Source organism: Mixophyes fleayi, chromosome 2 (genome assembly GCF_038048845.1).
Source record: "Mixophyes fleayi isolate aMixFle1 chromosome 2, aMixFle1.hap1, whole genome shotgun sequence".
Taxonomy (NCBI): domain Eukaryota; kingdom Metazoa; phylum Chordata; class Amphibia; order Anura; family Limnodynastidae; genus Mixophyes; species Mixophyes fleayi.
Genome location: NC_134403.1, coordinates 55,199,708 through 55,224,244, shown reverse-complemented (window position 1 = coordinate 55,224,244; position 24,537 = coordinate 55,199,708). Strand labels below are relative to the sequence as shown.

Below are 24,537 nucleotides of genomic sequence, written 5' to 3'. Positions count from 1 at the left end.
GGTGAGAGAGGCACAGTAAGGAAAAAGGAGATGAAAGAGGCGCAGTAAGGAAAAAGGAGATGAGAGAGGCACAGTAAGGAAAAAGGAGATGAAAGAGGCACAGTAAGGAAAAAGGAGATGAGAGAGGCACAGTAAGGAAAAAGGAGATGAGAGAGGCACAGTAAGGAAAAAGGAGATGAGAGAGGCACAGTAAGGAAAAAGGAGATGAAAAGAGGCACAGTAAGGTAAAAGGAGATGAAAGAGGCACAGTAAGGAAAAAGGAGATGAAAAGAGGCACAGTAAGGAAAAAGGAGATGAGAGGCAGAGTAAGGAATAAGGGGTGGAGAGAGGCACAGTAAGGAAAAAGGAGATGAGAGAGGCACAGTAAGGAATAAGGGGAGAGAGGCACAGTAAGCAATAAGGGAAGAGAGGCACAGTAAGGAATAAGGGGAGAGAGGCACAGTAAGGAAAAAGGGGAGAGAGGCACAGTAAGGAAAAAGGGGAGAGAGGCACAGTAAGGAAAAAGGGGAGATGGCACATTAAGGAAAAGGGGGAGAGAAGAACAGTAAGGAAAAATGGGGGGAGAGGCACAGTAAGGGAAAAGGGGGGGAGGCACAGTAAGGAAAAAGGGGGAGGCACAGCATGAGAAAAAAGGGGGGAGAGGCACAGATTGAGGAAAAATGGGGAGACAGGCACAGTATGAGGAAAAAGTGCGGGAGAGAGGCACAGTATATAAAAAAAGGGGGGGGAGAGTCACAATAGTGGGGACTATTAATTTAAGATGGGGTAGTTTGGGGGTGAGTTTGGGGAGAATGAGGTCTCTATTAAATGTGCCTATGAATTATTTAATGGCAGTGACAGGTTCGGGAAAAAGGTATATTTCTGAAATGCAAATACTATTAATTTATTGCTGGACTTGTTTGTAGGGAGGGAAATAGGTTTATTTATTAAATACAAATACTATTATTTTAATGTTGGGGCTGGAGGAAGGCTTAATTATTAATCATGGGTAGTATTGATTTAACGCCGGGGCTGGCTGTAATTTTCTAAATGTCCCCATTGTTTTTCCAAATAGGTCCTCCAACATTCCAGGATCCAGACAAGCCGCAACTAAGGAAACCTGTAGCACAGGTGGTGAAAGTGAGAAGAACAGGTAGGAGAGAGCAGCAGAGTCTGTGAAACGTTGTGATTCTAGTGGGACAATCCTAATTTTTGGTGACTGTTCAATGGTGTACACAACAACGCAGGTTTTTTTGTCTGTAGGAGGGCGCATCAACACACCCATTAGCAATTTTGAATAAATATTGAATAAAATTGTAGTACATTATATATATATATATATATATATATATATATATACATATTAGTCAAAATTGGCGTTATGTTATCAATGTTTATTTTTTATGTTAGTTTTAATGTGCGGTATCATTGCTAGTTTTTTTAATGTGCATTATCAATGGTATTTTTAATATGCGGTATCATTGCTAGTGTTAATGTGTGGTGTCAATGCCAATTTTAATGTGGCGTTTTGATGATTGTTTTAATATACAGTATTTTAGTTTGTGGAAACAATGATTTTTCTTATGCAGACAACCTAGGCGAGCCCTCTGGGAGAGCTGTAAGTGTCATACTGTGGGCTGTAGGTGATGTAATGCATGATGTGTCACTATGCCCTTAATTTTAGATCTCAGGGGCCCCCCAAAGCCTTAATCCAGCTCTGCTTGTAATCAGTAAGTTACTGGAAAGCAGGAGCATGAATACTACATGGTATAAGGCTTGTTGTTGCATAGACCTACATCCAGGAACGTTCTGACAAAGTGCCGGCAATATACAATACAGCAACATTCTTCAACTCACTGACAGTCCCTTTAACTGTGAGCGTGACATTTCCCCTTTAAGTAATGCTTGTCTCAGGTGCATGCTGGGAGAGTGGGCTGGGTGACAACAACGCAGCTCCAGGGAAGATCACCAGCTCGAGGTGTCACAGAGCAGAGACAGAGGAGTGACAGCGCAGAGACAGAGGAGTGACAGCTCAGTGACAGCGCAGAGACAGACACACACACAGGAGACTCCGCAGAGCCTGTGAGTATTATCAGACTGTATCCATGAGACCTCATTACAAAGTATAGTCCAGGGGCAGATGGGTAGACCACCTGTGCCTCTCCTGGTATTGTGCCCCCTTCTAGTAGTTTCACAGCAGCTGGTGAGCCAGTTTACACAATACCTGATCCCCTGCCCTCATGTGACAGTTTAGTGTGTCCATAGAGCAGATTGTCACCCAGTGACATTATACATGAAGCCTGCCAGACCTGTTCTGTGTCTTTTATTTGTCAGGTCCCTTTGTATTTTTTAGATTGTGTGGTTTTATGTTGTGGTATTTTTGCCTTCTCACTTAACCATAATGCTAGAATAGACAGATTTTCTTTTTCAGGATGTGTGCTGTTACATTCACAATATACTTTAGTGAACCTGCTACATATTGACAGTATTACTAATTATATTGCATTAAGTGACAATTTCTTTGCAAGCAGTTTACCGTGTGTGCAAAGTGTGTGCCACGTTTGCTGACTGTCAGTGAAAGTACTGACATTTACTAAAAATAAAGTGATGTTTTTTCACTCTGTAGGAAAAGAAATAGTGGTCAGCAAATAAGCAGAACCCCTGCTGTTACAATAATACATACAGGAGTGGGAAAAGAATGTTTCTCAGATTGTGTAGGTTTGTCCCTCAGCCCCCATGATACATGATGCTTCTGTGTTCTGTACACATTTTGATACAGAATAATGTGTCAGTAAAAATGATGGACATTTCTAATTTTTTTTTTATAAAATTGACAGTAAAAAATATTGTCAAGGGTTGTCATCCTTGTGCATAAACCTACCTTTGTCTTCAGCAGCAACACCACGGTCAGCCTCATGCAGTGGTCAGTATCTGTGATAGTTCTGTATATCTGGATTCCCAGAATTAGTTATTGTGGACAGAAATTCAATACATTAGGTGACTTGTATTACACCTGTATAGAGAGTGTTGTGAACATGTCCCTGAAAGCTTTTGTAGCTTGTATTTAGATGCTAGCTCATATGTGTGGATACCTACTGCATAACCTGTGGTCTATTACTGTATGTGTGAACAAGATGTGCATCAGTCAGCCACAACATTAAAACCCACTGACAAGTGAAGTGAATAACATTGTTTTTCGTGTTACATTGGTACCTGTTAAGGGGTGGGATATATTAGGCAGCAAGTGAACAGTCCTTGAAGTTGATGTGTTGGAAGCAGGAACAAAGGGAAAGCATAAGGATCTGAGAGACTTTGACACTGGTCAAATTGTGATGATTAGACGACTGGGTCACGGCAGGTCTTGTGGGGAGTTCCCGGTAGGCAATGGTTAGTACCTACCAAATGTGGTCCAAGACAGCCGGTGAACTGGCAACAGAGTCATGGGTGTACAAGGTTAATTGAAGCGCGTGGGGAGTGTAAGCTAGCCCTTCTAGTCTAATCCCACATAAAAGCTACTGTAGCACAAATTGCTGAAAAAGGTAATGCTGGCTATGACAGAAAGGTGTCCGAACACACAGTGCATCGCAGCTTGCTGTGTATGGGGCTGCACAGCTGCAGACCGGCCAGAGTGACCATGCTGACCCCTGTCCATCACCGAGAGTGCCTACAATGGACACATGAGCACTAGAACTGGACCATAGAGCAATGGAAGAAGGTGGCCTGGTCCGATGAATCATGGTTTATGTGCGTCGTTTGCCTGAGGTGGCACCAGGATGCAGAGCCGTAACGGTGGAGCGGGCGGTGCGACCGCCCCAGGCGCGAGCCCAAGGGGGCGCAGCTGCCCGATACCCAAGCAACAATCGATTCCTTAATACCTGGAATAGCTTGGCGCTTCTGCCCGCAGTGCGTTCCACCGAAAGCAGGAAGTTCGGCATTCAAATGCCGGACTTCCTGTCAGTGGAACGCATATGCGTTCCACCGAAAGCAGGAAGTCCGGCATTTGAATGCCGAACTTCCTGCTTGTTCCACTGCGGGCAGAAGCGCCAAGCTATTCCAGGTATGCTTTTGGCAAATTTTATATATGACACCGAGGATTTACCTCGTGAGCGCGGTCAGCGCTGTGCAATAGAACGGGGATCCCTGCACTGTTAATTAGATTAAGGACACCGCTGGACTCCAATCATACTGCTGGACTCCAATCATACTGCTGGACTGTTTGAGGTTGGTTTTTAGTCTGCTATTGCACCCTATTTTTCCTCCAATATATAGCCACTTGTTTGGACCAAAAGGACATACTATCTTTACACAGGGTTATTTGCAGCAGCCTCTTATGCCCCGATACAATTGGACCCCCGGACTTTGTTGTGTGGAATATAAGCACTGGTTGCTATGGTTATGTTTTGGCACTATATTGAATGACCATTCCTTTTATTTATTTATTTGGATGTATTAATAAATGTTATTGTTTTAATCCATGTTACAATCGCAACATCATTACCATTTGAAGTCTTCAATATTTTTATTTACTACAAGATAATTGAGCGCAATTGCTTTACCTTTTTGTTATATATGACACCTACAGGATTATTTCAGTATCTTTTTGATGGCATAGTTAATTTTAACAAAATGGCAATTGGTCTTAGTTTCTAGATTCACTTTTGATTTGACCAAAATATATAGAGCCCAGATAAGCAGAAGTGTGCCGTAAAACATCACAACTGCTGTGGAGCAAGTCACGTAGCTTAGGTTGGGAGGTTAAAATAGCAGCAATAACTGCAATATGCCCTGATATAGTCATGTGTGTGACCCCAAAATGAGCCTGATTTCCCCCATAATCACATAAAAGTCAATCTGCTCATTGTGTACATGTTAGTTCTTTGCTCGGCTAGTACCACATGGAGAGGTTTTAGACTGCCTGAATGTCTAACTTACTAAACTAAAGCTAACATTTGATTTGATGCCAAAAACACTAGTTAAAGAGAGGTGAACGTTGTGACTTCCCCAAAAGTTGACTATCCTTTAAAATTTGCTGCACTAACTTGCCTAGGTACAAAGTACTATCCCTAATTTACAGAGACAATTCCAGATCTTGAACAAGTTTGTCCCTTAAGCAGCAAACATTGGCCAAATTTACAGTACAATTGCTGTTATTCTGCAATGCTAACCACTGTGCCGCCCAGTAATGATAGTCTCTCTCTCTCTCTCTCTCTGTAAAGTGCTAGCCACACCCACACATTAGGTTGGCCACACCCACTTGTCAAATGCCACTCCCACTTAGATGGGGGGGGGGCACCGATGCCCTGTCTCGCCCAGGGCACCAAAATGTCTAGTTACAGCACTGCCAGGATGCACTCAGGGCCGGATTAAGACATTGTAGGCCCCTGGGCTAGGGATACTGTGAGGCCCCCATTTGTCATGCAATTTATCCCCAGTAATATCGTATTGGGCATGTCTACCTTCTCACAATCTAACCCTAATTTTTCCACCACATCTTAAACCTAACCTCCTCCTACCTCATCACAACCTAACTCTAACCTATTCCTACCTCCTTTTAGCCTAACCCTATGCTCTTACCTACTCAAAGCTGCCCCATGGAACCACTAAACTGCAAATGAATGAACCCCAACTTCAAATGAATCTGCAGCCTAACCCTAACCAAGTACAATCCCAGTGTGTTTCATGGCACTAAGGCCTGCGGAAGAAAATATATTCACAAAGCTCACTTGTTTTTCTGGATAACAGGTCAAGTGCAATATATATATATATATAATCGTTGTGCTTTTCCTCTGACTTTTCTCTCCTTGTGGTGGATGTCACTTCTCCAAATGGCTGTCACACCAGTCTATTTACTCTTTACCATCAGTGTTCCAAAAATGTCTGGGCTGTTTAACCAAAATGGTTCATGGGTTACAATAAAATCAGTATACCCTGCAATCTATCTAATCCGAACAAGCTTCTATGCTTGTGTTATTTTATGCATTGATTTCCTATTTCACTATATAGAAAGTGACCATTAAATATCTGCAAACATTTTAAAAATCCAGGGAACATCAACACACACTCTCACTGTCACTATCACGCACTTTTTTGATTAGTTTGCTAACTACTTACCTGTGCTGGCGCTGCTCAGCTTCATGATGCAGGAGGCATCTGTCTGGGCTGAAGCTAAGGAAGTCACGCGAGAGCCTCTGCAGTCCACTCTATGTGACAGGCAGCCTCCTTATTCGCTGCCAGGACAGCGTCACTGCCGGGTCCCCCTCTTCAGGTCAAACCAAATACGAGAGATTTTGCCAATCACTCACCACCATCCCCCGCGCCGCCGGAAAACAAATAAAAAAAAATGTACTGAAAACACATGAGGCAGTATATGGATGGCCAATCCGCCCCCAACCCGATGAAGAAAAATCCGACGTTTTTATTTTTTTTAAAAAATACATTTTAAAATATCTAGGGCCCCCCAGCTGCCCAAGGGCCCTGGGCTGAAGCCCAGAAAGCCCTTTTGTTAATCCGGCCCTGGATGCACTATAGAAGAAGGCAAGCCGGCAGTAATCTTGGGTCCTGGCATTCATGGGGATGTTACTTTGACACGTACTACCTGGCTAAACATTGTTGCAGACCAAGTACATCCCTTCATAGCATCGCTGTTTCCTGATGGCGGTGGCCACTTCCAGCAGGAAATTGTTCAAGAATGGTTTGAGTAACATGACCAAGTCAAGGTGTTGACTTGGCCTCCAAATTCCCCAGATCTCAATCTGATCGAGCATCTGTGGGATGTGCTGGAAAAATAAGTCAGTGCCATGGAGGCCCCACCCTGCAAATTACAGGACTTATAGGAACTACAGCTAATGTCTTGGTGCCAGATACCACAGGACACCTTCAGAGATTTTGAGGAGTTCATGCTGCAACGGGTCAGAGCTGTTTTGGTAGCACGAGGGGAACCTACACAATATTAGGCAGGTGGTTTTAATGTTGTGTTTGAGTGTATATATATATATATATATATATATATATATATATATATATATATATATATATATATAAAATATAATCTCATTTCATGCACTAAAAGGGTTTTAATATGTTGATAAATGTTCATACTACACAAAAAAGCTGTGTAATAATTTGGGAAACTACTTGTTACAGTCCCAAAGAAAAGTGTTAGAAAATAAATAAATAGGGCCAGTGAAATGTAACTTGTGTTGAGTTTTGTGATTTCTTAACTGCAAATCACTCAATTTTGTATAACTAAAAGGAATGTGTACACTCATGGTCAAAAGTTTTGAGAATGACACAAGTATTGGTTTTCACAAAGTTTGCTGCTTCAGTGTTTTTAGACCTTTTTGTCAGATGTTGCTATGGTATACTGAAGTAAAATTACAAGCATTTCATAAGTGTCAAAGGCTTTTATTGACAATTACATTAAGTTTATGCAGAGAGTCAATATTTGCAGTGTTGACCCTTTTCTTTGAAGACCTCTGCAATTCGCCCTGGCATGCTGTCAATCAACTTCTGGGCCACATACTGACTGACGGTCGCCCATGCTTGGAGTTTGTCTCTTGAGGATTGACCACAAATTTTCAATGGGATTAAGGTCTGGGGAGTTTGCTGGCCATGGACCCAAAATTTTGATGTTTTGATCCCCTAGCCACTTGGTTATCACTTTTGCCCTATGGCAAGGTGCTCCATCATGCTGGAAAAGACATTGTTCATCACCAAACTGTTCTTGGATGGTTGGGAGAAGTTGATCTTGGAGGATGTTTTGGTACCATTCTTTATTCATGGCTGTGTTCTTAGACTAAATTGTGAGTGAGCCCACTCCCTTGGCTGAGAAGCCAAGGTCCTTTTGTGGCCAAAATTCAGTGGAAATGTTGTTTTTTTGGGATAAAGTTCATTGTCATGGCAAAGAGGGACTTTAAAATTAATTGCAATTAATCTGATCACTCTTCATGACATTGTGGAGTATATGCAAATTGCCATCATAAAAATTGAGGCAGCAGACTTTGAAAAATAAAATTTGTGTCATTATCAAAACTTTTGGCCATGACTACTTGAAAACATGTTAGTCTATGCTTGTGGACAAAGGGAGTACTCCATTACAGGGAGTACCCTGATTTGGCAACCTCCCCCCTCCCAGGTTTGTGTCCTGTTCTGTTTCAGGAGAGTGGAATGAAATGACATCTGTTAGTCAGTACAATGCTGTAACATACGACTGGCAGATCTCGTAGCTGAAATATAGCTTGGCCAATTGTAGCCGGCAGCATTAGATGTTCCTGAGAATTGAATCTTTCAAATATTTTCTTTTTCTGGCTTATTCCTACGTTTACTGAAAATCATACTTACCTACTTTCGCGAAGCTCTTTCCGGGAGAGTGGCATGCCGTTTTGTCACGGGGGCGGGGCCAAATCGTGTCATTTAGTGGTGGCAGTAGCGGGATGCAGGAGATTTGCCAGCTCTCCCAGGAGTCCGTGAGACCGATCCGAATTTCGGGAGTCTCCCGGACATTCCGGGAGAGTTGGCAAGTATGCTGAAAATGTGTGACTGGACCCTATATGCCCTATTTACAGTTTGACACATTTTGGGCCATGAACTTATCTGTTGCAGCAAAAACAAAAAGTGTACCTATATGTGTATGCTGAGCTGCACAGCAGTACCTGGTGTCAGGTGTACACATTCATATACTTTTGTGTTGTAGAAAGGCAGCTCAGCAGTGCTGGTAGTAAATGCAAAGTCTCATTGTATTCGTTCATTATAATATAATGAGAGAATACTTTCTTTGCAGTGTAAGTTGACAAATGCGAATTGTAATTAAATCTTTATACCAGGCTTCCAATACCTGTAAAAGATATATCTCCTAAGAAGCGTATCTGGGCAATGCATCCGAGTGGCATCAGGTGTCCTCTGCAGCGCATGCTACATTTACCTGTACTCAGCTGCCCCTCACTGCCACTGCAGGAGTAAGGGGCCACACGTCGAAGGGCCACACTACTCTAATTACGGATGCATTTTGGTACACGTGCACAGAATGGAATTTCATATATTCCTAGTGAATTGATAGGCTACAATTTGTTACCTGTCATTGATGAGCATTATGTAAATTGTGGCCTTTGAGGTGGTTTTGAAGTACAACTTCTATGGTTAAAGGAAAAGGACCCATTGGATAATTCTGGCCCTTCCATTTTTTACATTATTGTCTTCATATTAATTTTTATATAGTTTAGTAATAATTGTGATGTTACTAGGAAATAACGTGTAATCATCTGTTGTACTCACCGTGTAGATTCTATGCTGAGGAGCGAGTCCTTTTGTTAGTTCAGATGACCTGACGTAAAGTATTTATGGGAGCGCATTAACAATAACAATATCTGAAAATTGTTTGAATGCTTAAGCCATTGGCTAAGCAAATGTATATTGTTATTAGTTAACTGCTGATTTAAAGAATTTTACTTCTATAATAAAATTCCGTAGTCATAATTTTGCCATTAATATTGGAGTCTTTTTTTTATTATTATTTAAGCTATGGGTTAATAATATAAGTTTGGAGGTCCTTGAATATAATCTAATTATCCTAATACCCCAACTGCCTATTATGTCACTCAGTGTTTTAGGTGTGCCGTAGGCAACTGCCTATGTTGCCCTAGTGGCAGGACCGGCCCTGTCTCCAGTGTTCAAGCTAATATATCAGCTGGAAGGGTTTGCAGAGATTTATAGTCTAATAATAAAAACTGGAAAGCCCTAGATTACGAAATATCCGGCAATCATCTCCACTGCTGACTTGTGGAGGTGCAACATTATCAGCTTATTTTATGGTGTAGCAGGAAATGATACAATTCACTCAGCCAATTTGATGGTCATTCATTTCTGAAAGCTGCTTTTGTAATTGCACATGATCAGAGATAACAATTGTGGACTTACGTGAGCTTTCAAGAATTCACATGCCTGGGATGGCAAGCGGCCAGATGGGGTGATTATGTGACAGTGAGCTAGTGTCTGCAGTGCAGCATGTACTGGAGGATCCTGCCTTAGCCCAGACATGAGTTTTTCTGGGTTGTATCTTTTACTCCCAAATACAGTATTTCAGCAGCAATTAATACTATGCTTTGTACTGTGTAAATATTAAGGAGTTTGCCCCTTAAACAATTGCAGCAATATAATGATGTTGTTTACCGGCCAGTCAATAGAAACTTATACGTTTTATTTTTCTTGATTTCCTTTTTATTGTGTTTGGGTTCTATGAGGATACAGTGTGTAATATATCATATACAAAAAGTAATACTTTCCCCCGCCCCCACCTCTACCTCGTTACAGACCTCTGAAGCTCCATCTTTAGTAAAGTGTCCTAATAGGATCTGATACTGGTAAAATAAAGCTCAGCATGCATTCACTTGAGCTACCGTGACATTACTGGCCCCGGCCCTAAGTGTGAATCCTTGAATCCACACAGAGCAAGACTGCTAATCTGTCAGTCACTCTGTGTCTGCTCTGTAAGAAGCCCCTCCATCATTCAGAATGTTTAGCATATTGTATATTAGTGTCTACCAATCTTCTCATCTTCTCATACATGAGGTGTAAGAAATAATGATATAGAATTTGGTATTTGTTACCTATATAAGTACTTTATTTACAACTCACAAACATGCAATACAAACTATGTTTACAAGATGACCTATTGAGAGCACTTCAGATGATTGATTATCAATAAATATGTAATACTGGACTTGAACTTGTATTGGACTTTTTTGAGGAAAGAGATGGAAATTATGCTGCATATAACAAATTTACTCAAAACCAAGTTCGTTGATGTTCTGCAGAATCAGTGGCGCTATATAAATAAATGGTGATGTGTCCACGACTTCATTAGCTGACATCCCTGCCTGGGTTACTGTGTAGAAACTTCCAAATGGAATTAGGAAACTTTTAAATGTTTGGATTTATGTGATTAGATTATAATCCTCAGTGATGCTGTTAATAACAATCTTGTAAATGCATGTTGTGAGGCTATATCATACTTGCCTACTTTGGGCAAGTTCTTTCCGGGAGAGGGGCGTGGCGGAAGGGCGGGAGGAGTAGGGCGTGGCCAAACGCGTAATTTTGCCCCACGACAGAAATGCTGTTTTGTCGCAGGGGGCGGGGCCAAAATGACGCGATTCACCGCAAATCGCATTATTTTGGGACAGCAGTAGCGGGATGTGGGAGATTTGCCTGCTCTCCTGGGAGTCCGTGAGACTGACCCGAATTTCGGGAGTCTTACAGACATTCCGGGAGAGTTGGCAAGTATGGGCTATATGCATGTGAGGGGGGAACATTAGACATGGCAGGAAATCAATAGTTGCATATGGTGCAGTCAGCCCTCTGAATCTCCCCCATTTTACGCAACATATCACAGATATTGTTGTACAATCTTCCCTTTGTTGACCGCTGATACTTTAGTCCTTTATATTCCAAGATAATTGGGGGTGGACTACGTGGTCTGCTTCCTGATGTGGCATCTTAAATGGTTACACAAAGTACCAGAAACATGAGTAGTGTACTGTATTCTGTAAAAGAGAAATATTGACACGTTATTTATCAGCAAAGTAGGAACTGCTAATTATCAATAATTCTCTACATGTTAAAACCCTATGAAATCTGCTGCTACAATATAAGGGGATGCACAGGAGATTGTCTTTATTCTGTAGGTCGCGTTTGTATGCAGGATGAACTTTGTTAGGTGCTCAGTAATACGGTATAGACCGAATACCCACCTAGTTTCTGGGCACTCACTGAAATAGGCAGGTATTTAGAATTATACTTGGACTATTTTGTTCTCATGAATTTATCTTATTTTCTGTTTCAGTGATGGAAAAGCAGCCGATTCCGGAGATGCAGGATAACGCCTTAGTTCGGAGCATTGAGGAAGAATACAGAAAAGCATTTCACTATATAAATAAAGGTTTGAACGCAGATGAAGCAGGTTACAAGGAAGACGCCGGCAACTATTACAGACAGGGGCAGGAACATTTGATAAGAGGGTTAAGTGTCTCCCTGCAGGGACCTCAGTGCATCGGTCCAGCTTGGGATTCTGCCAGACAAATGCAAGTAAAGATGCAGGAGACATTGGAGAACATTAATACAAGGTTGAACATCTTGCAGCAGAGTATGTCGGGTTGCCCTACAGCGGGTGCCTCCGCGCTATACCCGTCGCTGCCACCGAAAGAGAAGCCTAACCGGCCACCAATCCCTCAGATGCCTCCATTCCCTTCAGAGCCCATCAATGGAGTGTCATGTGTAGCAGCAGGCACCGGGGAAGCTGTAAATCCCTTTATAGGAGGAGCATCCGCCCCCCCAGCGTACACCCCCCAGGCCACAGATGGACATTACACAGTGTCCTACGGGACAGAGTCTGGTGAACATTCTATCGTAGGGGACGAGTTCTATACTATGAACACCCAGCCTCCCCCAGTGCAGAGTCTGGGAGTGGATGCAGAGGAACTGATCCTCATTCCCAGAGGGGTTCAGATCTTTTACGTGACCCCAGATGGTCTAGTGAGCGCCCCCTCGTATCCAGGGTATCTCCGCATCATTAAGTTTATGGACACCACTAGTGAAATGGCTCAGGGCCGCCCTCCTGCTTTCCTCCAGGTAAGGTGCACACCTATCAAGTTTTTTCTGTCTCTTGACAAAGATGTTTATCTGACATCACAGTTCATTTACTTATGTTCTTTCTGTCCTTGTCATGGTGTATGATGGGTCTGTTCAGCTCACATTATTAAGCATACTTGCCAACTCCGGGAGACTCCCTAAATTCGGGCCAGTCTCACGGACTCCCGGGAGAGATGGCAAATCTCCCGCAACCCGCACCTGGCACCCCAAAATGACGCGATTTGCAGGGAATAGCGTCATTTTGGCCCCGCCCCCCCTCGACAAACCGGCATTTCCGTTGCGGGGGGCCAATATGACGCGATTTCCCCTCCCGTCCCCTCCCACCGTCCAGACACACCCTCTCCTGGAAAAAGGAAGTGGAAAGTAGGTAAATATGTTATTAAGATGGTGTAGAAGTAGATGAAGTAAAACAGCCGACAGTGTTGGCACATACAAGGATTCTCTCTTTAAGGGAATGTGCTGAGAAATGATGTCATTATGTGACAACCACGTGAAATTACTCTGCATTTTCCTTTGTTGATGCAATGGTTAGAGAGTGACCCTACCCTGTCACATACTATTACTTCTATCTGTTCCTGCTGCTTTTGGTGTCAAATATCCAATACATTTTTCAGTTCAGTAAAATTCTTTTTCATATCTTGCCATACCCCATGATGTCACACACATAGCCCTTGGCATTAGGTCATGTAGCAAATCTATTGTATTGTGAGAGGATTATTACACCTCTACCGTATTTCCCCATGTATAAGACGCACCTTTTTCCAAAAATTTTGGGTCTAAAACCTGGGATGCGTCTTATACAGGGGTAGCGGGGATGCAGGGGGGGCAGCGTTACAGTGACAGCGGGAGGGATCGAGGGGGAGCGGGGCAGCGTTACAGTGACAGCGGGGGGATCCAGGAAGAGGCGGACAGAGGCACAGTGGCAGCGGGGATCCAGGAAGAGGCGGACAGAGGCACAGTGGCAGCGGGGATCCAGGAAGAGGCGGATAGAGGCACAGTGGCAGCGGGGATCCAGGAGGAGGGAGACAGAGGCACAGTGGCAGCGGGGATCCAGGAGGAGGGGGACAGAGGCACAGTGGCAGCGGGGATCCAGGAGGAGGGGGACAGAGGCACAGTGGCAGCGGGGATCCAGGAGGAGGGGGATAGAGGCACAGTGGCAGCGGGGATCCAGGAAGAGGCGGACAGAGGCACAGTGGCAGCAGGGATCCAGGAGGAGGGGGACAGAGGCACAGTGGCAGCGGGGATCCAGGAAGAGGCGGACAGAGGCACAGTGGCAGCAGGGATCCAGGAGGAGGGGGACAGTGGCAGCGGGGATCCAGGAAGAGGCGGACAGAGGCACAGTGGCAGCGGGGATCCAGGAGGAGGGGGACAGAGGCACAGTGGCAGCGGGGATCCAGGAGGAGGCGGACAGAGGCACAGTGGCAGCGGGGATCCAGGAAGAGGCGGACAGAGGCACAGTGGCAGCGGGGATCCAGGAAGAGGCGGACAGAGGCACAGTGGCAGCGGGGAACCAGGAGGAGGGGGACAGAGGCAGAGTGGCAGCAGGGATCCAGGAGGAGGGGGATAGAGGCACAGTGGCAGCGGGGATCCAGGAAGAGGCGGACAGAGGCACAGTGGCAGCAGGGATCCAGGAGGAGGGGGACAGAGGCACAGTGGCAGCGGGGATCCAGGAAGAGGCGGACAGAGGCACAGTGGCAGCAGGGATCCAGGAGGAGGGGGACAGTGGCAGCGGGGATCCAGGAAGAGGCGGACAGAGGCACAGTGGCAGCGGGGATCCAGGAGGAGGGGGACAGAGGCACAGTGGCAGCGGGGATCCAGGAGGAGGGGGACAGAGGCACAGTGGCAGCGGGGAACCAGGAGGAGGCGGACAGAGGCACAGTGGCAGCGGGGAACCAGGAGGAGGCGGACAGAGGCAGAGTGGCAGCGGGGATCCAGGAGGAGGCGGACAGAGGCACAGTGGCAGCAGGGATCCAGGAGGAGGGAGACAGAGGCACAGTGGCAGCGGGGATCCAGGAAGAGGCGGACAGAGGCACAGTGGCAGCAGGGATCCAGGAGGAGGGGGACAGAGGCACAGTGGCAGCGGGGATCCAGGAAGAGGCGGACAGAGGCACAGTGGCAGCAGGGATCCAGGAGGAGGGGGACAGAGGCACAGTGGCAGCGGGGATCCAGGAGGAGGCGGACAGAGGCACAGTGGCAGCGGGGATCCAGGAGGAGGGGGACAGAGGCACAGTGGCAGCGGGGATCCAGGAGGAGGGGGACAGAGGCACAGTGGCAGCGGGGATCCAGGAGGAGGCGGACAGAGGCACAGTGGCAGCGGGGATCCAGGAGGAGGCGGACAGAGGCACAGTGGCAGCAGGGATCCAGGAGGAGGGAGACAGAGGCACAGTGGCAGCGGGGATCCAGGAGGAGGGAGACAGAGGCACAGTGGTAGCGGGGGGGGGGGGGGGGGGGGAGGGGGCGATTGCAGGGAGAGTGTGCTGCCCGGCTGCTCTGATTACAATCAGAGCAGCCGGCCATTACACTCTCCCTGCCTTTTTTGACAGCTGCCGTAATATTTTTTTTTTTTTCAAATTTCGGGGCCAAAATTAAGGTGCGTCTTATACATGGGGAAATACAGTAATTTGGAGAACATAAAGGATTATGGGGAAGAGATGTTAAACAAAAGGCAACTGTATTGAATGGTGAGTTATGTGCTGTAGAAATTAGGTATAGTCCTATAACAATTTTTTTTGTACATTAATATTTGTTACACAAATACATAAGGAGGATACAAATCTAGGGGTAGAGTCCCTACCTTCAAGTCAAGATGGACTTTTAGAGCAGGACCCTGACCTACATTGTCTTTTGTAACAGTTACTCTCTACAAGCCTATTCTGTCCTTGTTTTAGAGCATTTGATCTGTTCTGTCCTATTATGTGGTGTTCTGATATCTTATTGTATTTTCTACTATTACCCTACTTATATTGTATATTTTAAACACAAATCTGAAGCTGTGTTTTATTATAGCTTAATTGGTCTCATGCCCTCTGTACTAATTTATGGTGTTTCACTATACTCTAAACTAAAGGTCTCTGTTTAATTAATCATTTGGCCAAACAAACACCAAATGAGAGGGCTAACAATGAATACATTAGCAGTATACACTGCAGTTCTGATTCTGGCATCTTGTATTCAAAGCCAATTCCATGTTGAGGCTTAGTATACAATACAGAGCTTTTTCTGGTAGCTATAGTATGCTAGCATGTTCTCTGCAAGCTCCAGTACAATACAGAGGAGTTAGCAGAGGCCGAGCTCTGAGATACAATATACCGGTAATGGTAGAAATCTGCTGTTCTGCAGCACAGAGGACAGCTACAGAAATCCACACTGCAGTTATGGATATTCACCTATTTATCTCCATGGTGGATCTATTAATGAACCAAACTCACTAGTTCTGTGTCTCTGGCAACACCTAATTTTTATATGACACAAATTATATGCTCAAGGAGCAGGATCAATGTAAATGTCTCTTTTACTGCTTGTTTCTATGTTTATAGTTACACTAGTGACAGCGTTTCAGGGTAAATGAAGTCTGGATTAAAATAATGGATGTATGGCAAATGTTCTTATGATAAAGTCAAACTAAAACAAATTAAATGTATTCATAAACTGTATCATTAGTTTAAACAAAAGCACATAACCAAAAGGAAGCTAAATAGCAGCATAACATGTTCCTACAATGTCAGCTAAAATGTTTCAGTATTTGTTAGTTATATGTCACCACTTGGAAAATAAAAACATGGACTCCACCCACCCCCTGTCATTTCAGGGGAGAGTTTGGGTATTTTGATCATAAGTGGGATTGCTGGGGCTGCTGAACCAGATCCTCACCATCATCATCTGCCCGCTCTCCAACCAATAGTTTTCTTTTGTGTTTGTTCACATACTGATTTGGGGTCGGGAAGGTCCACCAATCACAGCTCTGTCTGGCAGTAGGGTAGTTTACAGCTGGGGCTTGGGGTGGCGTGCTTACTGAACAGAGTATTCCGGCAATAATATAGATTATCGTTGCTCTAGATCGCCCCCTCTGCAGTGGAGCCCATATAATTAACAAGTGCCTATCACCTACAAATAATGGAGGTAGTCATTTTATGGGCTGAACCAATCCATTAGATTGCATTCTATAATGTCCCTAGGGACTATCTTGTTCCTCATCCCTTACTGCTGTCATTCGTTTTTAATGAGATGAAGATGATAGGCTGTATTCTCATAAATGTTGATTTTCCCTCTCAAATAGCTGCCTCCATTATTTGTACATTTAAATTATACAGGTCAGTAGACTGACACATAACCAAGGCGTACTGCTGACTCCCGAGACTGCTAAGGTGAAGTGACAGTGATAATAGATTAAGTCAAGCTGATAATTACAACTGGAATCATAACAAATCTGGGTAAAGGTTTATTTGGCTGGTTAAAGGATTTTTTTGTACCTAAGGGTTATATTATCAGGGCGATTCTAGCTTTTCTGCTACCTGAGGTTAGATATGAACTTGCACCTGTGACAAATGCTGTTGTTTTATTCAGTTACATGTGCATACAAATAGTCTTTGACTCTACTGGGGCCACTGTTTCAATGGACTAGGGGAAAACTACTGCATGTCGAATATTATAACTACCATTCTCTGTATAATGTAGGACATTCAGTTTACCCAATAAAGTGCTCTGATTACCTCTAAGGACTAGATTTACTAAATTGCGGGTTTGAAAAACTGGAGATGTTGCCTATAGCAACCAATCAGATTCTAGGGCCTGATTCATTAAGGATCTTAACTTGAGAAACTTCTTATTTCAGTCTCCTGGACAAAACCATGTTACAATGCAAGTGGTGCAAATTAGTATTCTGTTTTGCACATAAGTTAAATACTGCCTGTTTTTTTCATGTAGCACACAAATACTTGATAGCTTATTTGTACACTGAAATTTAAAGTTGATATTTGTGTGCTACATGAAAAAACAGTCAGTATTTAACTTATGTGCAAAACAGAATACTAATTTGCACCCCTTGCATTGCAACATGGTTTTGTCCAGGAGACTGAAATAAGAAGTTTCTCAAGTGAAGATCCTTAATGAATCAGGCCCCTAGTTATTATTTATTTAGTACATACTACAAAATGACAGCTAGAATATGATTGGTTGCTATAGGCAACATCTCCACTTTTTCAAACCCGCAGTTTAGTAAATATACCCCTAAGTGTTCTGTTATGGACTTGCTCCTCTCTGTTTAAGGCTCTATGATTAGTAAACACTGTAATATACTTATCTGTAAGGTCATTAAAAAAGAGCAAAGTTCCTTAGTCCAGCTGAGGATTGATTGGCTCAGTACTTGTCATTAAGTTAATAGACTGTCTTCCGTGACCGTGCCCCCTGGCACTAATGGTGACGCTGTATATCTGTAGTATTTGTGCCCATTAGTACGCCAAGCAAAGAAGTTATATGCCAGTAACATACAGAGTAGTAACTACCATCAGTAGTTATTGTCCAGTAATATGCCATTAATATTTGAAATCGTCAACTGAGTCAAAGATTGTTCTCTGTAGATTAACCCTCAGACAGCTGATACTGGCAGATGATTGTGCATTTGGGCAAATACAAAGAGCATATCTGTTAACACATGACTTTCATCAAGCCATAGCAAACCCCATCCACAAGTGTGTGTGTATATAAATAAGTGACATAATGACAATTGCCATTGATTCCTGAAAGCACATTGTAAACAAAGACTCTAGATATAATCACCAATGTGTTTATATTACAATCATAAAGTGTTTACATAACTTGCATAAATAACACAGGGATGAACACATCCCAAGAGCTAGGAAAGGAAAATTACTGCTGTCGCTTAACTTTTGGGAGTCCTGTCTATTGATATGTATGACAGCACATCTTACCTGACTCCTAGGGGTATATTTACTAAACTGCGGGTTTGAAAAATCAGATTCTAGCTGTCATTTTGTAGAATGCACTAAACAAATGATAACTAGAATCTGATTGGTTGCTATAGGCAACATCTCCACTTTTACAAACTCGCAGTTTAGTAAATCTAGCCCCTAGTCTTATCTGACTGGCCCCTGAACGCTACATGATTTGTTATCTATGTTAATATAAGTATGGTGTTAGCTAAATGTAACCAAATAGACGGAGTATGCTTGTAAACTGTTGTCCTCCCAGACACTGTAGGAAAGTAGAAGGAAGGGGGACCACTCACAGCCACCCTTCCATCAGGTGCTAATACGAAGTTATTTCCCAAAAGGAAAGATGTTTCATGGATACATGGACTCATTAATACATTGCAACATTAGGGTTTGAATATTCAGTTACTTCTCTATTTTTGTAAGTCATTAGTAGTTCTTGTCCTGTTATACAATATACTTTCAGGATGTGTGCTGATCATTATGCTAATTGTGATTATGTCCCTAATTTTTTTTTGGGGACCATAATGTTATCTGTGCTTTTGGGGAAATAAGATTCATTGCTGATATCCGAGATGCTGCCTTTTCCTATTTGGGTTTATATAGCAGCAGGAGTTACCGACTACCCTTGCATGCCTGTCTCTGTGTACAGTCATGGCCAAAAGTTTTGAGAGTGACACAAATATTATTTTTCACAAAATCTGCTGCCTCATATTTTATGATTTCAATTTGCATATACTCCAGAATGTCATGAAGAGTGATCAGATGAATTGCAATTAATTTCAAAGTCCCTCTTTACCATGACAATGAACTTTATCCCAAAAACAAAATTTCCACTTCATTTCAGCCTTGCCACAAAAGGACTAGCTGACATCAAGGCAGTGATTCTCTTGGTAACAGGTGAGAGTGTTGACAACAAGGCTGGAGATCACTCTGTCATGCTGTTTGAGTTAGAATAACAGACTGGAAGCTTTAAAAGGAGGGAGATGCTTGAAATCATTGTGATTCCTCTGTTAACCATGGTTATCTGCAAGGAAAAACGTGCAGTCATCATTGCTTTGCACAAAAAGGGCTTCACAAGCAAAGATATTGCTGCTAGTAAGATTGCACCTAAATCAACCATTTATGGGATCACCAAAAACTTCAAGGAGAGCGGTTCAATAGTTGTAAAGAAGGTTTCAGTGCGCCCAAGAATGTCCAGCAAGTGCCAGGACCATCTCTTAAAGTTGATTCAGCTGCGGGATCGGGGCACCACAGTGCAGAGCTTGCTCAGGAATGGCAGCAGACAGGTGTGAGTGCAACTGCACACGCAGTGAGGCGACACAGTGAGGCGAAGACTTTGGTGGATGGCCTGGTGTCAAGAAGGCCAGCAAAGAAGCCACTTTTCTCCAGGAAAAACATCAGGGACAGACTGATATTCTGCAAAAGGACAAGGATTGGACTGCAGAGGACAGGGGTAAAGTCATTTTTTTCTGATGAATCCCCTTTCAGATTGTTCGGGGCATATGGAAAAATGCTTGTTTAGAGAAGGAAAGGTGAGCGTTACCATTAGTCCTATGTCATGCCAACAGTAAAGCATCCTGAGACCATTCATGTGTGGGGTTACTTCTGAGCCAAGGGAGTGTGCTCACTCACAATTTAGCGAAGTGGCTCGGGGATCAAAACATCAAAATTTTGGGTCCATGGCCAGGAAACTCCCCAGACCTTAATCCCATTTGAGAACTTGTGATCAATCCTCAAGAGGTGGGTGGACAAACAAAAACCCACAAATTCTGACAAACTCCAAGCATTGATTAGGCAAGAATGGGCGGCCATCAGTCAGTATGTGGCCCAGAAGTTGATTGACAGCATGCCAGGGTGAATTGCAGAGGTCTTCAAAAAGAAGGGTCAATACTGCAAATATTGACTCTTTGTATAAACTTAATGTAATTGTCAATAAAAGCCTTTGACACTTATGAAATGCTTATAATTTTACTTCAGTATACCATAGCAACATCTGACAAAAAGGTCTAAAAACAAGCAAACTTTGTGAAAACCAATACTTGTGTCATTCTCAAAACTTTTGGCCATGACTGTAAGCTGCCCCTCATCTCTATCGTGGTGCTTGCCTCATGATAGATTAACCCCCTGTATGTTATTTCCCTTATTTGGCTGATTGGCTGCTTTGGTAATGTGACCAGTGTTGCCATGTTTGTCCAGATCAAGTGATCACACTTTGACGCTCAATGTCATGATTTTGGCCAATAATATATTAAGCTAAATACATGAAGAAAACAGCTGCACTTAACAAGACTATGCACCTGAATTGGGGATGTAATGCATTCCTAAATAAAATGCCTGGAGTTTTCTTTCTAGTTTCTCTCTTACTCAAATAATTTTTTTGTAATTTTTTTTTTTTAAGTGCTAAATTAAAACCAATATATCATTGTATTGTTTGTCTTCAGTTATTCTTTTAACAAGACAGACATTGTGTTTGTTTGGCAGGTGTGCGACTGGCTGTACCCCTTTATGTGTGACCAGTCCCCAGTGTTACGCTCTAACACTGGGGTCTACATGTTCCCAGACCTGATGTCACAGGTGTCCGGCTCCTATGTGGGTGTGGTGCTCTCAGCCGAACTGCCCGCCAGTGACCTGGAGCTATTCGAGGACCTGTTGAGACAGTTGTCTGATCTGAGAATCCAGGTAAGTGGAAGAGTATACAGTGATGTTAATGGAGCGATCATGTATTTTACTGGTGATATGTTCCAGTTTGTGCATTTGACAAGTTTGAATTGTGGGGGGTCCACTTTTTCAGTTTCGTATATTTTTTTGTACAGAATAACTACAGATGCCGCCCACTGGCCTGAGATCATATAACTATATGATCAGGTCATGCATGCATGCTTGGCTGGATCACTGCTTGGAACATATTTTTACGTTTCTGAAGAGATAGCCAGGGAGGTAACAGAAGGAAGCTATATTTTTTAACGCTAATTATGTTACATTAGTTCCTTCTCTTATCAAAATTCAAATTAACAAATGCATAAATTTCTCACTCCGCTTCCTAATACGGCTGCACTCCAACAACAACAACAACTGCCCTGCACATTTCCATTAACGCTTTTATACCCATGGCTGCAAGAAACGTGCAGTTCTTACACCCACTCTATGTCCTTCTCACCAGAGCCGTAACTAGACATTTTAGTGCCCTGGGCGAAACAGAACACTGGTGCCCCCACCTCCCTACAATGTACCTTTATGGGAGTAGATGCTGCCTTTCAGCAGTTAAGCATCACCGGTGTCTTCTGCTGCTGGTGTCTTATGCTCTGCTACTGCTTAGACAGATCCTGGAATATTGGGATCCTGTTTAGAAAAGAGATTGTTATCACTCAACTCCTGGAAAGTTGAGCAGTGAGTGAAGAATCTAGGTCTCCCTCCCCACAACCAGACATACATTAAATCAGTAGCTTTTTCTGTTTAAAAACATGCCTCCTTCCACCCAATTAGCTCCAAAATTTAATTAATGGAATTTACAGTTAATGTCTATTTCCCTCCGTATAGCCCCGACATCAAATTAACAGCACCCACGTTTTAATAAATAAGCCTCCCCCAGTCCCGAAATTAAATTAATAACATTCCCATTTAATAAACAGACATACCCTACGCAATAGGCCATACATTAAATTAGTTCCGATCTAATTAATAGACATACTTCACCCCTCACCAGCCCTCACCATTAAATGAATAGCATTCCCATTTAATAAATCAAACTATTCCTCACCATACCCAACATTAAATTAAAAGCCTCCAGTTTTAACAAAAGGACTCTCACCAGCCCGACATAAAATTATTAACATTTCCATTTAATAAAAATGCCTATTTTCCCCACCAGCAGCACAATCAAATTATGGCTTATAAATTTCCCCATATTTAATAGTAATTATTATTATATATTATATAGTTTATATTTTACTGATTTTTTACATTACTTATGATTTCATAGTATGCATCATATATTTATGTACTCCACACCCCTGCATCTCCCTCTATTCTCTTCAGACCCCCCCTTTCATTCCATACACCCTCCTCACCAGACCCCCCATTCACTCCAGACCCCCTCACTCCTCCTCTCCAGACCCCCATTCATTCCAGGCACCTTACTCTTCAGCCCTCGCCCCTGTCCTCTCCAGACTTCTCACCCCATTCTCCACAGCTCCCTCTTACAAGCCCCTGCAGTATTTTACTTACTTGACTAGCTAATTCTTAAAGCAGCATTTTGGATCGATTGTGGAGGGAGCGGGGAGAAGCGGGACCAAATTAGGGCAGGCATTAATGTCTTAATAATTTAGTGAGTGACAAAGAAATGATTTTAAGGAAGATGCATGATTTTGAAACTATTTAAATGTGGGAAGTCATAACTCAATCATCACACCAAGACAGCACTCATGTGGAGTCAATGGAGAAGGCCTTGACTAGACACCAAGACAACACTCATGTGGAGTCAATGGAGACTAGTCAAGGCCTTCTCCATTGACTCCACATGAGTCACTCTGTTCCTCTCAACTATTCACTACCGCTGCTATATCTTTCCACTCGCTGCTCACTGCCTGTGGAGTACTCTCCCACTGGTGATTCATCCGTTCCATCACAGCTGCATGTTCTCTTCCTCAACAGCGGCACAGGATAGATTTGTGTACTGAATGATCCCGTGTGCTCTTGTTTTCAAAATATTCAACTTATAATTCACAGTTGTCTGTCTGTTTTCCTATATACCATTTTAGAATGTAAGTTCTTTGGGGCAGGGAACAACAATTTCCTTGTTGCTTCGAACACATTCGTTAACATTATGTATTTTCCGTTTTCTGTATTCTTGTGAAGTGCTGGATACACTGATAGCGCTATATAAACCGTACACACATCTATTTTACTAATAGTTGTTCCATTTAACATCCATATATTTCTTCATGGATAGCACTAGTGAGGTAGATTTACAGACAAAGCCTCATCATGTATATAAGAACAAAAGTGTAGATTCATTCCCCATATCAACTAAAATATATAAATGTTGTTTGATCAATCGCTGCCTCTTTCTGCCATTTATACAATCCAATATTTAAAAAATAAATGAATTGCGTTGGGTCTTAGATTATTCAATAAACAGTCTGGGCTGAGTCACAAGATTTGGCTCATAGAAACCCTCTTGTTTTGAACACAATTGTTTTTCTTTCATACTCCCTTCCTGCAGAACCTCACATGGCATAAACTGGACAACATCCAGTGCGGGACAAGAGCTTGATTCTGTGTGTCAGAGCTGTGCTGCAGTGCTAATGAATAAATGGCAAAACACTGATATCTTCCAACCCTGTTGGTTTTATTCTCTATATATCAATTCCTGTATCACACAGCATCCGATAGGACTTCCTCTCCTATATAACACTGCTCTTCTTTAAGATCTAGATAGAAAGACTCAAACGTTTATGGTGTGTGTTGCTGGTGCTTTGGGAAAGTCTCAATGTCTGAGTAACAAAACCAAACTGACTTCTTACAGGTTCTTGAAGTGCTGCACCTATTCCCTGCACACATTGATTGAAGCATTTCTATGGGCTGAACCAGTGTTCTGCAGAATGCAGACTATAAACCCACTAGGAACCAGTGACATCATTGAGGCGCTAATTGTATTTAATTTTTTAAAAACAAAACAACACATGTAAACATTTTAATTAATTTAATAGTCATTTATTTTGACAATTACTGCTATTACTAGGGCCCACCGTCATAAAATGACCTGTCAGTATACAATGGCAGGCAGAGAATGGTGCAAGTGCTCTATTGAAGGGAATCAAGAAGTTGGTTCCTGGCATCCTATTTCCACACATTGGGGGGGATTAATTTCAACGTGAACTCCCGTCAGGGTCTTGCATGATGTGTGTACTGTTGGGTACTACGGTAAGTGAGACATTGCTGATTTATAGAGGTACTAGCAAAAATCAGC

At 43.0% G+C, this 24,537-nt stretch overlaps 1 protein-coding gene across 2 annotated transcripts in view; it reads left to right on the top strand.

Annotated features, from left to right (window-relative positions):
- The first annotated feature begins 1,920 nt into the window (after positions 1-1,920).
- SPART (spartin) overlaps positions 1,921-24,537 on the top strand; it is a 31,941-nt gene continuing 9,324 nt past the window's right edge. For both annotated transcript variants that reach the window (XM_075199003.1, XM_075199004.1), the window contains exons 1-3: positions 1,921-2,061; positions 11,813-12,597; positions 21,051-21,248. In XM_075199003.1, coding sequence (XP_075055104.1) covers positions 11,815-12,597; positions 21,051-21,248 — 981 coding nt within the window. In that variant the 5' untranslated portion in view covers positions 1,921-2,061; positions 11,813-11,814. The remainder of the gene's footprint in view (positions 2,062-11,812; positions 12,598-21,050; positions 21,249-24,537) is intronic.